This window comes from Cyprinodon tularosa, unplaced genomic scaffold, assembly GCF_016077235.1.
Source record: "Cyprinodon tularosa strain WSP-4 unplaced genomic scaffold, ASM1607723v1 ctg40, whole genome shotgun sequence".
NCBI lineage: Eukaryota > Metazoa > Chordata > Actinopteri > Cyprinodontiformes > Cyprinodontidae > Cyprinodon > Cyprinodon tularosa.
In genome coordinates, this window is record NW_024039119.1 from 2,513,433 (window position 1) to 2,529,387 (window position 15,955).

Sequence of the window (15,955 nt, forward strand, 5' to 3'; positions counted from 1 at the left end):
CTTCACTGTCCCTGCTGAATTAAAGCAGGCCCAAACCATGATGCTGTGGCCACAGCATTTGACAGTGGGGATGGCATGTTCAGGGTGATGAGCTGCGTTGCCTATATGCCAAACATAATGTTTTGCATTGCTGCCAACAGGTATAATTGGTCATTTCATCTGACCAGAGCACCTTCTTCCACATATGTGCGGTGTCTCCCAGGTGGCTTCTGGAGAATTCTAAACCAGATTTCTTATGGATATCTTTAATAAACTGCTTTCTTCCCTAAAGACCAGATATGTGGAGCATATAACTGTTTGTTTTCCCATGGACAGAGTCTCATATCATCCAGCAGGCATTCCCAAACTCGGTCCTCAAGGCCCCCTGTCCTGCAGGTTTTAGAGGTTTCTCTGCTTCAGTACAGCTGAATATAATGATTGCAGTAGACCAAAAGCCTGTTAATCAGCTTTCAATTAAAATCAGCTGTGGTGGAGCAAGGAAACCTCTAAAACCTGCATGACAGGGGGCCTTGAAGACCGAGTTTGGGAATGCCTGATCCAGAGTGATGATGGCTGCATCTCTCATCAGTCTTCTCCTTGTTTGACTTGAAAGTTTAGAGGAACGGCCGGGTCTTTGTAAATTAGCAGTAGTCTAACACTCCTTCCATTTCAATATTATCGCTTGCACAGGGCTTCCTGGGATGTTAAAGCTTGGGAAATCTTTTTGTATCCAAATCCAGCTTTAAACTTCTCCACAACAGTATCTCGGTCTGCCTGGTGTGTTCCCTGTTCTTCAAGATAATCTCTGCCCTTTAAACAGACCTCTGAGACGACCACAGAATAGGTGCATTTATACAGAGATTTGATTACACACACGGATTATATATATTATTATTTATTATCATCAGTCATTTAGGTCAACATTTGATTCATTCAGAGATCCTCACTGAACGTCTGGAGAGAGTTTGCTGCGCTGAAAGTAAAGGGGCAGATTCATTTTGCACACCCAACTCTTCAGCTTTTTTTTTTCAACAAAAGTTTAAATTATCCAATATTTTTTTTACACTTCATGATTCTGTTGATCCTTTACAAGAAATGACAATTTTCTATCTTTATGTTTCAAGCCTGCAACATGGAAAAACACCGATCAAATCAAGCGGAGCGAATACCTTTGCAAGGCCCTGTTGTTCTTTAGGAACTCTTGTGATCACAGGTTTATTATTTAGGAAGCATTTCACTCTGCTGGTGGGGAGGCTGTTATCTAGGCAGACGTTTATGCAATCAGTCACACAGATGTCGTTTCCGTGGGGCTGACACAGTGCATCCCAGTCCATAAGCCCCGAAACAACCTTGTAGGGTTTCTTCAGCTTCCTGTGACCATCTTTTTACAGTTCTTCCTAATGCACATTATCTTTATAAAGTGGCTTTTACTCTGAGCTGAGTATAAAGATTGTGATTTGATTTCTCAAGAAATCTTACTTTAGAAATGTATAAGTTCTTTACATTTGCATAAAACAAGTCCAAAGTTTAGTTTTCTCTGGTATAGCAGCAGAAGAACTGTTTGAACATTGGCAGTATAGCATAAAATGAGACATGGTTAAAATCACCAGTTACTGCCATAAATGCATTGGGCTTTTGTGTCAGTAGGTCAACACCAACAGAACAGATTACATTACATATAGTTTCGGCAACGGCAGAAGGTGAAGTAAATGGTTTCCAGATGAACACTGGTAAACTCTATGGGTAAATGATGTGGCTGAAAACCACCTGTCAATGGTTCAATATCTGCGCTGTAGTGATGAATATTCCTGGATGACACCATCTGTTGTTCACAAGCACTGACGACCCACTCCCCTTGAGTTTTCCAGTCTTCTTTAAATCTATGTCTACTCGTATGACCCTAGCATAGAGGCATTGGAGTCAAGGGATATGATCCTGCAGCCATTTTTCAGTAAAACACATAATGCTGCATTGCTGATATTCTAGCTGAGTCCTTTCTAGAACTAAGAGTGCTTTTAACTTGTTTCCTCTCTCTCTTCTCTTTGCTCCTGCTCTGCATCCTCTGCGCCTGCTGTTCAGCTAAGTTAGCACTTGTGGAAGTAGTTTAAGTATTATTTCGGCTTTAGAGATGTTAAAAAGCGGTTGCTGGCTGTAAAAAAAAATCTACTTCCTATGTTTTCCATGATTAAGCAACATAACAATTGTCCAAAAAAAGAAAAAATATCTGTAAAAATCCATTCAGTTTCACAGCATACAAAACCAGGGGCAAAAAACATAAGGAAAAGGAAGCCCTGATTCACAAAAAGAGCTAAGATTTTCTTTTAGAAAGAAATTTTTCATCAGAATCAAGCGAGCAGAGCTACTTCAACGTGCAGCCACCTTAAGCAGCACAATTTTACAATAATAATTTAGAAGAAAAAAAATATTTTGTTATAATATTTTGTTACATTTCTAGTCTTTACAAAGGGAACTATTTATATAGATACATGCCCTCTGGTTTTGCATAGTTTCTTTTCATTATTAAATACACAATGACATTAAAGAGATAAATTGGTCTTAAGGTAAGAACCTACATCTTAACGTTTCATTGAATACAATATTTCTAAATGTTACACTGAAGAAAAAAGACTGTAATTGTCCTTTAGGAAGGCTTTGACATCACAAGGGGAATAATAAAGTAGCTGATCAATTGGCGCTAAAAAAAAAACAGATGAAAAGCCTCAACAATCAACTTGTATTTAAGATGTAAGGGTTTCTGTATTACACTTTTGAGTCAGTTTGACTCCAGTGACCCTGAAAGCCATAATCGATGCAACCATTTTGATAGTTTTCTTCTTCAGGACAGAAGGTGGTTAAAATCTGTTAATTTTCCAGTTTGAATGTTGATCCATCTGGTCGGTTTATGTTTATATTACACACTCATAGGATTAGTTAATACATTTTGCTTACTGTACATTAAACTACAATAAAATTCATAATGCTGAATTAAAAGATAACTATAGTTATTTTTGTGGTTAAAAAGGATGAACAGAAATTTGGTTTGAGGAACATTTTTTGTATTCTTAAACCTTACGTTGTAGTTCTCATATTTGACTGTAGAGGGCGGTGTTTCCACAAAAGTGTTCTCTGGTGTCTTTATCCGTGTGAAACAAAAAAAGGTTGAATAAGTCAAACTATGTCTGATTTTAGGATCAACTGGGATGACCACCTCTGTCATCATTGGTAGTTTAGGAATTTGAGTTTGTTGGTAAAGGAAACTAAATGTAACTATATGCACATCAGTGTTAAACCTGAAAATAAAAGGGTTTTCTTTAATGGTTTATGAGTTATCCAACAACAACCTCATGCACAAATATAGATATTATTAGAAAATAACAATATTCAAAAATTAAATAAACCCTGATCATCTGTTTTATGCAATGTCACCAGAAGTGTGTATGTTTGTGTTAGATTTTGTTATGATTATAAGAAATATTTCACAGCAAAACATAATTTTGGTAGAATGGCCACTGCTGCGAAGGTGTGGCAGAATGTTAATGTTTTCTTCATTTCTCTCTCTGGAGCTGGAGAAATATGAGTATATGCCTGGCCCCTCTTAGATAAATAGATTTTTTTTAATGATGGGGATTTTTTTTCCAAGATATTTTATACTTAAAGGGGAGTGGCGGCCTAGTGGTTAGGGCAGAGAGCTTGGAATCCTGAGGTTCTGAGTCTGAGCCCCATTCCCACAGACTGCCACTCTGGGTCATCTCCGCTCCCCGGGCGTCCCACTGTGGCAGCCCACTGCTCCCCAAGGGGATGGGTTAAATGCAGAGGTGAATTTCTCCAAAATCATAAAGTTTAATTCGTTTTGTCAGATAAGATTGTATTAAATGTTTTTTTTTATTTATCTGGCAGAAATGTTGCTTTAGTGTGACCAGAAGCATGTAGCTAGTATAAAAAACAGTAGTTAATCCCACATAAACATGAAATTAACAATATGGTACAGTTCTTTTTTCAGTGGTCATTATAACGGATCTATTAAGATCATCTGATATTAAAACTAGTTTGACAATCTTAAACATTAATGTGTGTCTGGGGCGGATTTACCATTAGGCAACACTAGGCAGTTTCCTAGGACCCCATGTTCCTGGGGGCCCCATAAAACTCTGTTTACATGTATGGTTAATACAACTATTCCTTACTTGCGCACATTAATTATGTTTTTGATAAAAATCCTTTTACTAAAATGCCATCAGAACGCTTATAATGAGTGTGTCTCAGCCCCCCTTCAGTCCACCATATTGGATCAGTCCATTTATTGCACATGTTCAGAAAGGTCCAAGCAAACAGCAGCAAACCATTAGGAAAACAAAGGATTTGGTGCTATATTTAGTGACTTTTCAGACCCCTGTAGCACTTTTATTACAAAAAAGCGCCTAGTGCCAAATCTAGCCACTTTTTTCTGCTACTGGAGACTTTGGCGACAACATCTAAAAGCAGCTAACTCTGCTCTCCAGAGCAAGCAGATTGGTAACCCCGCCTCCTGCTCTCCTCTATCTTGTCTGCTGTCATAATTCATGCAGATATTATATAATCCAAATGAAAAATGGAGAACAGATAAGCAGATCATAGCTTGTCTGCAGTGAAAAGAAGGACTGGGTTATTTACTTTTTTTTATGAGTTATTTACTTAGCAATCAGCTAAGTGAGCTTAGTGCTTGGAAAAAAAATCTTTCATTCCTTTAGAGACATCATGAAAAGTCAGCTGAGTACAAAACATAGAGAGGAAAACAACAAGAAAAGGGACAAGAAGAGAGGGACAAAATATAGAACAAATAATGTATGTTTATTCTATTAACATTTCTTCATCTGCATAATGGGTGTGTTTTATGTGTTGTCTTCTCCATTCAGAGAAGGCCCCCCTGCCTGTTTTTGCCTAGGGCCCCACATTTCCTAAATCCGCCCCTGATTGTGACAAACTTCACGGTTTTAAATCTGCAAGGGTGGAAAAGCTTTATTTGGAGCGCCAGCCAAAAATGGTCTGGCTGTTAACCCTTCAGAACGTATGCAGAGCTTTAGAGGAGATAAGATGTTGCTTGCTGGCCGGTTAGAGTGCTGCCATGCTTGTCCTGCGCAGTAGAGCTGACCAGCAACACTCCATCACCACTTTGGTTTCCCCTTTCTCTCTCTTTCTCTCTCACTTCAGGAGGAGGAAGAACAGAGCAGTTGAGTTCAGACAGGCGGGCGGGCTCTGGCGAGAAAACCCGACGGAAGAGTTTTTGGCATCATAGGAACTTTTACCTATGAGCTGTGTTAGTTTCTCTTTGATTTTTCCTTTGAAAAGGGGATGAATCTTTTTCCTGTAGAAGCTGCTTTTACCATAACCGGTTTTGAGGAGGCGGAGAGGCAGGAGCAGCCGCGCCAAACGCACAATGCGCCCTGAGTGAGCCCAGGCAGGGAGGACAATACAGAGCACACCGAGAGGAGCTGCCAGCTCCCATCCCAGGATCTCTGCTTCTTTATTCCTCCAACTCTGCTCCCCTCACAGCCTTGTTCCAGGAAGGTTTTTCCTTTCATCCACAGCGGGCTTTTAGAGTTACTAGGGTGGAGGGGTGGGGGGGAAACAAGTGAGATCTGATCTCTAAACTCAGCCATGACGTCTCCGGCTAAATTCCGCAAGGACAAGGAGATCGTGGCCGAATATGAAACTCAAGTTAAAGGTAGGCTGCAACTTTTTTCCTTTGTTTTCCTTTTTAAATGTTTTTTTTTTCCTCCACAATGTGACGCAATGTTGCGTTAAATCCGCGCTCCCACGGTTTGGCACGCGCGCTCTGCGCCCTTACCTCTCATTTCTGCACCCCCTTTTTTCTTTATTTATGTTTCATTGGTTGCACCGATCAATTAGTTATTATTAAATGTATCTAATAACACTGAATGAGTTGCAGTCATTTAAAAAACGGACACCAGGGCGACTTGAAAGATGAAGGCTTGGAAATGAGGCAGCTCATTGATGGTTATAACAAAGGCAGGGGGAGGAAGAAAAAAACGCGCAGGAATCAGAGGTGTAGTCCAGATGTGGCCTAAAGAGAGAGAGAGAGGGGGGGGGGGGGGGGGGGGGGGGGGGGGGATGGATATGCAAAGGTGATGTTGAGGAGGAGAAGGAGGAGGTCAACACCAAAGCTGGGTGTAGGGCGTTTTCTTTCCCTCCTGCATGTCTGCCTCACTGCTCTGCAACATAATGGGTTAAACACACATTGCAATTAAACGATCCGATGCATTCTCATTGATTACAGCTCATCTAAAGGTCAGGGTGAGGAAAAAGCAGATTGCACTCACTGGTTTCTGTGGGTAATGTGGAGGTGGCTGCTTATCAGATTTGTGAGGTTATGAGTTTTACCTCAAGCTGCAAAAAAAGGGGGAAAAATGAGAGGTGGCAAAATGGGGAGAAGGATAGGGAAGATATAGAGAGATTAAAGGCTGGATTCTTCTTGCTTTGGTGCCAGATCACTTGATAAGATGCTCTACTACTTGCCTTATCATCAGTGGTTCTTACCTCCCATTGGGATCAACATGTTAACCTCTACTGTTACCCTTCTTCTTTAGGGGAACTGCTCTCCTTCATCGGTTGTTTTTGTCAGGGCCTGATTAGTCAGCAGCAAGGGGGACGAGGGATAAACTATGCTGCTGGACTGGAATTACTGGTGTTAAAGTACACAAATGAAAAGGGAAACATACACTGAATGTTCAGGTGTGGAGCCCTTTAAACTTTTAAATGCAGTCTCTACTTTCCTTTGGAAAGGATTCAACTCCTTGGAGGGTTGTGTGTCGCTCGCAGACTGAGAACTGTGGTGAAAATTAAATGATCACTGATGATGCTGATGGTTAAAGACTGAACATTTTCAGATTTTATCATGGTACTGAAAAAAAAGTAACTGACCTCTAACCTCTGTGGAGGAAATTGAAAAGCATTATCTGCTTCCTGACTATTTCATGATAAACACACATCTGAGAAGAGTGGGGTGTATTTTTGTGATCTTAATGATATTTAAAGTAGTACAATTTGGGTTGAATGAAAACAAATGTGTTTGGTTTGATCAAGTATCCCAACCAGGAAACAGTATGATGCAAAGATCTACAAGAGAAGGCCTGGGGTGTTTCTGGAGGAGCTTTTAAGATTCAAAGCTCAGGTGGGACGCTGTTGAGGGAGAAACTGTGGTTTATGGAATCCACAAATCGTGATGCTTAAAGATGCTTAAAGTGGAAGCATCTATTGTGCACCATCCCCGTAGTGGCACATAACAGTTGCAGCTTTACGCTGTAGGGGATCCAGGGAAGCTGCATGGAGCTAAATGCCAATCAGTCTTAGAAAAAAAAAAAGAAGAAAAGGCTTTAAAAGACCTGAGATCCATCTCCAAGCTGCACAAAGACCCAAATCCTACAGCTAGAGCTGAGCTCTGCAGCCTGCGGCGCCGGATTGGACCTTCAGCAGGGGTTAAAAATGCTAAAGAGCCGACTAATGGTTCTGATAGGAGCCTCAGCTGTTTTTTTTAAAGAGTATTTGAATTGAATTTTCCGAACTAAGCATCTTTAAAAGAGACAGAAATATGACTTTAGATTCAGGTTCTTGTCATTAGCTTAGAAGTTATTTGTGTTTCTTTTTAAATCAGCTTTTTCAACAAATGAAAAGATGATACGGAAGAAAACTCATTTTTCATATGTTACATTTTTTTCATCATTTTAAAGACTAAACATACGGATAAACTACAGGTTGTTTAAAATGGCAACACAGATATAAAAAAAAACAAGGATTTGTGTTTTATCGACATATCATTTCATATTTCCGTCTCTAAATAGCTTTATTTCATTTTTTATTTAATGAATTATTTAGCGGAGTCAGGGCAGGTTGCTGACCTTTGAACTTAACCTAAGGTGGACTTAGATCAAAGCATATTCATGTATCAGAACGGCCTAGTCAAAGTTCAGAGCTCCATCTAATAAAGAATTTATGTTTAAACTTCACAACACATGTTCACCGATGCCCTATTTTAAATCTGAGAGAGTTTCTTTAAACATTAGGTCTCAAAAAGGAAAAAAGAAAACATAATTTCTGGATGCACAGAGTCAGGTGGTACGTCCTCTATGAGCAGTAAGAGTGGTTTAATCCAAAGTCATGTCACCATTTGGGTTTTGTTGCAGAACCAGACACTTTTCTTCCAGGTTACAATCCTGCAGTACTTTGTGCATACTATTACATGAGATGTGATAGATGTGTGTGTTTGAGCCGCAGCACAGCCAATTACAGGTATATAAACATCAAAGGACGAAAACGCGCAAAGAAAATCACAGATGGAAATGAAACAGCTTACAACTTTGATTTAAGGTTATAAGCAGGTTCTTTTTGTTTTGCTACGATGAGAAAGCCGACTTCACCTAACTTAATCTTATTAGCAGTTGTTGAGTTGTTCTGATTTTACTATGTGTTGATTCAGATATAAAAAAAAAAAACACTGGGTCATTTATTTGCAATTAATATTTGTATTCAACTTTGTAAAAAAAAAAAAAAAAAAAAAAGGCTTAAATGACGAACCAGAAGTGAAAACAAGCCTTTGTTATGCAAGTCTCAGGTCTTTATCATCAAGCCTTGATGATAAAAAATTTGTCATTTTATTCTATTTGGATCACATTTTTCAATCTGCTCTGTTTTCTCTATTCCTTATTAAGCTTTATGAACTATAACATCAGCAGAATCGCTAAACAAGGCTTAGCTTTCACCGTAGCTCAGTGTTTCCCAACCTTTTTTGGGTTGTGTTCCTCTCTGGGCATTTTGTCTTACCATGAGTTCCCCTCTCTGTTAAAAGTCATGATGATTGTCCAAAAGTGGAACATACAATAACTGATTATAGAATAAAACTATAAAAAAAAAAAAAAAAAAAACATAAATATGTTTACATTAGTAGACATTTACATAAATATGTTATAAATGAGGAGCTCCTCTAATAATTCCCTTATAATCATATTTAAACTTGATGAATTAGGAACAAAATACAGAACTAAAATTATAGTCAGACTGACTTAAGTTAGTTTTACTTTGTTTTCATCAAGACACCTGAGCTGCTTCAGTGAGCTCCGATAGCTCAGTTGGAAAACCAGCTGATCGGCTGTTCTCTACATCCAGTCTGTTCCTCTGCTTGGTTTTGATGTGTTTATTTTTATTTTACTATCCTAGAAATAAATATTTTCAAGTACTCCTTGCAATGCACTTGTGGACCACTAGGGGTATGAGTACCCCTGGTTGGGAATAGCGATTTTTCAAGGCTCATACTGAATAAATCAAAAATAACTGGTTTGTATCAACCCACTGAATTCATTGAAATCCGAACCAAACCGGGTCGTTTTCAGACACACCTCAGAACAGAGTGAGAAGCAGCTTTCAGACCAAAACATTGATCTTCCACTTAATAAAGACTACTTATACTTCAGCGATAGTATCAAGGTGCTACTTTATTGTATCTCTTATACTGTGTCTGTTGGCTGTGCTGTTCTTGTTCATGAAGCAGACAGAAAACGTTTTATCATTGTCTCCCTTTTATCTCCTCTTTCTTTCATATTTTCTCCTTCTTTCCTGTTCTACTTACATTGCAGTGTCCATATACTGTGTAATACTCCCTGCTATTTATATGCATAAATCAAGCGGAATACTATGGCAATAGCCGTACTGCTCCACTTATGAAAGCAAAATCTGTTGGGCTCTTCTTTTGGCATCGAAACAATTATTCTTATTGCCACATTGCCAGACATTTTTTTGTAAAAACAAAAATATATATATATATAATTCATTAATTAATAAAAAAAATAAAGACCTTGACTGATAAAGAAAGGGTTTATAAACATGTCTTCTTTAAAGAAGCGTGACTTTCTTCCAAGGCCTTGGAGGTTCCAACACATTGAATGTTTGCTTTGTTATCTACCGATCTGTACTTTTGAACATGATGGACAAACAGGATTCCTGTAAACTCCACGAAACCACAGAAGAATCTCACCTGACTCACCTCGCGGCTGTTCCGACTTCCTCTTAGACTTTTTTAAAAACTCCTGTAATTACCAACATAGCGCAGTGTTTCTTCATCTCCCTCCAAACGGCTGTTTTTGCTTAGGCGCCTTTTTCCCCTCATTGTGACGGCTGGCAGCCATGCTTGACACACTGTGGCCTTAATGTTTGTCCATCGACCCTTCCGCATTGATTTCTGCTGCAAGTTGTTAAAGGCTGTTAAATCTTCGGGGGGTTTTTTTTGAATGAAACTGATAGAAGGGTGAACCTGCTTATCTGCATTGTTGTTTTAGGTATGTTTTCTACATTGTGCTGTTTGTGACTGTGGAGCAGAGAGGGATCTGTGTCATCCCTCTTTGTGAAAATGAGGCGCTCTGCAGCACCACACTGCAGCATCATGGGGGAAATAAATGCAAATCGTTCAGTGGATAACAGTCAGAAAGCTCTGCAGTACGAGGAGCTGCTGCACCAATAAGAACCACAATATCGTAGTGTAAATGAAGCACCTAAAGAACCTGATCATCTTGAATCTTTAAGAATAATGTTGCATCTATTCAATACTTCGAAACCCTGTAGTGTTTCTGCACTGTTCTATAACTTTACTGCACCTTACATCCAAAATAATTTTAGTAATAAAGTGCATAATGGATCCTTTTGTGACTGTCTTCTCAGCTTATACACCTTTATTTAGTTTTCACACCTTGACTTTTTGATGCTTCTTCACAGCTTTTTACTTCCTCTTATGTGCTTTATATATACTCGTAGTAACTGGTAAATTCTGATGCATCAGATCTTAAAGAGATTTACAACTAGTTAAACATTTTGGTTAAATATGTTGTAACTTTCCTATTATCTTCCTTCTTTTTGATCCTCTGCATCTTAATTACCTGTTGTGATTTCTACATTATCATAAATTTAACCCTGCTCCAATTGAAACTGAAAAGGTTTGGGGTTACTAATAGGGATGCACGATATAATCGGCCCCCTGTCGGTATAGGCCTGTATCGGCCTTAAAACTGAATATCGGACATCGGCCAGCCCACCAATATTTAACCCGATATTTGATCAGCTTCTGAGTTTCTAAAGTCTAAAAAAAAAAATACTACTACTTCTTCCTCAAAAACTTCTTTTTTACAGACTTAAAAACTTCTAAAGACGAGGGAAAAAATATTGATACATTAAAATATCCCAATATCTTCATATGCTGATATATTGCCATTTAAAAACACCATATCAATCTCTTTTACTAATGAAATATTGCTATATGTCATCGTTATGCTACGAAATCCCCCCAATTCACGAAATTTTGCCATATTTTTATATGTTGATATATTGACTCGGTATCGATCTATTTTACTAACAAAATCTCCCAAGAAATTGCAAAATATCACAAGAGTTTGTAACAGAACGATGAAATTTCACGATATTTTGAAAGTAAAATAGATCGATACCGCGTTTTTAAAAATCAATTTGATATCAGCATTTGAAAATATATTTGAGTATATTATTTTTCAAAGTGTCAGAAATGGATAACAAAACTGCTATTTTCAATGACTACTTATTTTTGTCCAGCTTTAACATCGATATCGGTTATCGGCTACATGAGTTTTAAAATATCGGCATATCGGATATCGGACAAAATCCCAATATCGTGCATCCCTAGTTACTAATTGCTGTTTAGGCTAAGCTAGCAGTACAGAACCTAGCTAATGTCTTTTACTCATAAATTGTTGCAGCATAAACAAAGTGGCAACATTTTATGTGACAAAATTTGATTTAAATATGTTAAAACTAAACAGCTAACAGTACTTTTACTTTATTATAATAAATATTTCTCAAATAAAGGCTATGGTTTTAACTAATCATGGATCCCTTTAACAGAATGTATCTTTTTGTGAAAGTTTTATTCACTTTGATGTTTTTCGTCCCCTCATCCCTTTTTTGAATCTGCCGTACTTCACACAGATGGAGTTTCTGGCTGGTGGGAGGAATGTTCCTGCTTGCTTTGGAACAGGGTGTGCTTCTGTGTGTGTATGTGTGGATTTAGAGGCACTCAGATAAAAGAGAAGAAAATATTAGTGTGGAAAGAAAGGCAAAGAGAGACAGAATGTGGGGCGAAATGCAGGTGAACTGTTAGAAAAAAACGCTGAAATATTTTAAAGAGTGCTCTTATCATCCCGTTTTGGGATTTTTACTATTGATAGTGGGTTTTAGAGCATAAGGGGAAAAACAGATTTCCTGTGAAGTACATTGTAAAAGGAAGACACAGAGAGATACAAAGCTGTATGAATGCTTTAAAGCACAGCCTCAAAATAATTCTTATTTTCTTACAAAGACATCTATGAGATTGTTGTCAAGGTGGAGGATGATTCTAAGATTGGGTCCCAACCTAACACTAATGTCAAGGCTCAGAATTGAAGACCCAAAATTCGAAGCAGACAGATTAGTGTTCACAAGAGCGTTTATCATACGTAGGATCTGCAATTCAGCAACAAAGGCGTCAAAAGCTTGAATCTGTGTAGAGGGAAAACTCAGGTTAGTGACCACTTAAATCTCACTGATTGTGAGTCACTAACCTGGTTTTAGAGTTTAATCTTTGCCCAGAAGAAGGAGGAGAGTCCAGCCCGATGGCTGCCAATAGCACGCAGTTAACACTGACAGAGATTCCCAGGAGCCAGAGCCTGCAGGCTGCTGAACTGGCTGACGAGCAGATCCTAGCAGACGAAGGAAGGCAGGACTTTCCAGAAGATGAAGCCAAAGTCAATGTTGAAGAGGTTAACAGGATTTCAGGCCAGAAGATCAGCGATCTCAAGAGGTCAATCCAAGTCAAAGTCAGCAGGAAGATCCAGGTTCATTCCACAGGCATAAACCAGCAAGAGTCCGAAGACAGATCAGGCAAAAAAAAAAAATCTGAAACAGGAACAGGCAAGCTCAAAGAGACGAACTGGTCAGGATCAGGCAATCAGAAGCGTACCTGAAGGTATCAGCAGGTTAGAGCACATTCATTGAGGGCTTGTATAATCTGGCACTGATGACTGGGAGCAAGCAGCTTAAATAGAGGAAGGAGCAGGTGAATAAAATGAACAGTGATTAGAAACTGGACGGAGCGAGAGCAGATGAATGGAATTAACCCTTAAACCAGTCATCAGTTCCAAGATCCTGACCACTAATCCCTTCAGGATAGGGCTTTTTGTTCCTCTAGGAATCACACATCTTCGTGCACTTTTCTACATTTTATCTCGGCCTTTTTTTTCACATCTATGCTGGTAGTTCATCACCTTTTTTTTTTCACCTTATATGAGCAGAAATAACACCTAAAAGACAAAAATAACATCTGACAAATTTGTAATAAACAAAAGTTGCAACCAGAGTGAGCTACTGGTGTATAAATTTAAATAAAGTGACTATGTACCTTTAAATAAACCCCTGAGGCCGCTATAGAACAGCTTGATATGTACTTAGATGAAATTACACAAGTGGACTCCTTTTCCATGTTAGGTTGCATCCGTTTGTATTTTTTTAGGGGGTATCAAATTAAGCAGACTGGAATTTAAATGCATGTGTCAATATTTCTGTATTTCGTTCGAATAATAAAAATAAATTCAGTGTCTTTAGGCTTTTAGGTTGTGTGTCTGCCTGCGTTTACATTACCAAGCCTTGAGCTGACCGGGGAGCTGTAGAAACATATGATTTAGGATAAAAGGCTGCCTTTTACTACCACACAATTGGAGAAGCGGCGACACAGAGCAGGATTGTATATCCGCATCTTTGTTTTCATGCAAGCCCTGTGCTCGGGCCATATGTTGAAGAGACAGCTCAGCAGCTGTGATGCATTAAACAGAACAACAGTAGGAAAGATGTACACAGCCCCACATCAGCTAAGTGTGATTGAAAGCTTGCAGACCGTATGCAAATTCAGGCAATTTGGCGGGTCAACAAGTGGAAAAACCCCGATCATAACGCGTTCCTTTAGCCCCGTGCGAGTGTGCTGATTGAAGCTGCTGACATAGCTCCAAATAATCAGACAGGAAGGAAGGATGTTTGTGTTCTAAACGGGAACACACTCGGATCATACAGAAGTGTGTGATGCTTCCTGTTAAGGCCTACAGCTTTGTGTTTGGCCTCTCAATCTCACACAGATGCACTCAAACAGACAGAGCACCTTTTTTTTCACTCTTTGCAGTTACGACCAAAAAAGAAACTGAATGAGACGAATAAAAACAGAGCAGAGCAGAGCTTCCCCCAAACCAGGTGTTCTTTCCCTCCCGTAGGATCCGTCAGAGCGCTGCGTCAGCACCGGAATCTACAATCATTGATTTCCTGTTTGCTTCCTTGTCCTTTGCTGCTCAATCTGACAATTTACTCTCTTACCTGAGAGGAAACAGGCAGCACTAAATTTAAGTCGCTCTGTAAAGTGCTGAGCTGGCCTCCTGCCTGTGGGCAGTGCTGCATAGTCGCAGTTTGATTGAGAAGTCTAATCCGTATGCATGATGGCTGAAGAATTAAACAGGAACGACTATAGTTAACGTTTTATCTTTAAAAAGTCAAAGAATTTATTAAACTATGAATATTTTGGACAGATATGAACTACTAAAGTAGGGAAAGAGCTGTGAAGTTGTAAAAGATCAGATTTCTTCTGCTTAGGGCTGCTTTGCCAGATGGTCCAGATGTGGAATTGATTGTGCAGCAGATGTTCAACCTGCTCTGATTGGCTAAACCTGACGCTGTAACTGCCCTCTAACCCCCCTCACTGCGAGCTTTATGCATTAAGGTGAGATTCAGCTGGTTGTAAATCTTCTCAGGTGCTCACTCCAAAGGCTGGCTCAGGCAGCTTCTCTCCGACTCGTTTCTCCCGTCACCATGGCTGCAGTGCTATAGATATTCTGCTGCTACACAGATGCTGATCGGTGACACCTTTTTCACCTCTGTCCCACAAACTGAAAACAAGGCCTCTCATTTGACCGACTCAAATCATGAAACGTTAGTAAAGAAAATGAAATTCAACTGCCCTTTTTCTATGCCGGGTGACAATCAAAACACAAACCATTTCATCACCAACCTGCGAACCATGCTCTTAAAGCTACAGTGTGTAATAATTATAGGGATATACAGTCAGAAATGTAATATATTATACATAACTATGTTATTTATCATCATTTACGAGCTCAGCCTCTTAACCTTAATATTTGCGTTGCCTTAGAATTCATTATTTATAATTACATAGGAGCGGGTCTCACAGCCATGGAGGCAGACATCTTTGCGCTACGGCAGCGCAGAGCCAACAAACTAGCGATTGCGAGATCGCCCATTACGCTCGAAAGTAACTACGGCAAGTTGAGAGAGATAAACTGAGACGGTACTGAAATCTATACCCTACACAGACTAATGAAATACTATCTGTAAAATTATCTATGTAAACAAACCTCCTCACTTGAGAAGGTAGGTGATGCGGACGTCATGGAAGACATTTTGTCCCGTAACGCTCGCCGTACTGTTGGGGGGGAGAAGCGGTGGGGGGGAGATGTTCATGTTGCTGCGGTCTGCAGTCTGGACGCTAGATGTCGCTGAAAATTACACACTGTAGCTTTAAAAAAGAACAAAGGAAGGATTTTAATACTAAATATAAAAGTAAATTAGGTTTAAATGACAGTGTGTAACATATATGTATTAAATATTAAATATTGCTTCAATAAATACAGATTCTTCCACAACATCAGATAAAAAATGAAAGTGTTTCAATCGCTTAGAATTTGTAGTTTATGAATTTATAGAGGGTGGTTCACCCAATGGGAGTCGCCATTTTTGATCAGAGTAGCTGGAAAGGGACAAACTTTTCAGCCTGATCTGTTTAACCTGTACCTGAAAAGCATGTCGTCAGTGATAGAGGAGATTAAAACAAGCAAAAACAACTCTAAGTTATTCTGCCTTCAACTTTCTGTTGCAATGG

General features: G+C 39.1%; 1 protein-coding gene across 2 annotated transcripts in view; it reads left to right on the forward strand.

Annotated features, from left to right (window-relative positions):
- Positions 1–5,142: 5,142 nt before the first annotated feature.
- srgap2 (SLIT-ROBO Rho GTPase activating protein 2) overlaps positions 5,143–15,955 on the forward strand; it is a 115,080-nt gene continuing 104,267 nt past the window's right edge. For both annotated transcript variants that reach the window (XM_038298045.1, XM_038298046.1), the window contains exon 1: positions 5,143–5,680. In XM_038298045.1, the coding sequence (XP_038153973.1) occupies positions 5,614–5,680 (67 nt within the window). In that variant the 5' untranslated portion in view covers positions 5,143–5,613. The remainder of the gene's footprint in view (positions 5,681–15,955) is intronic.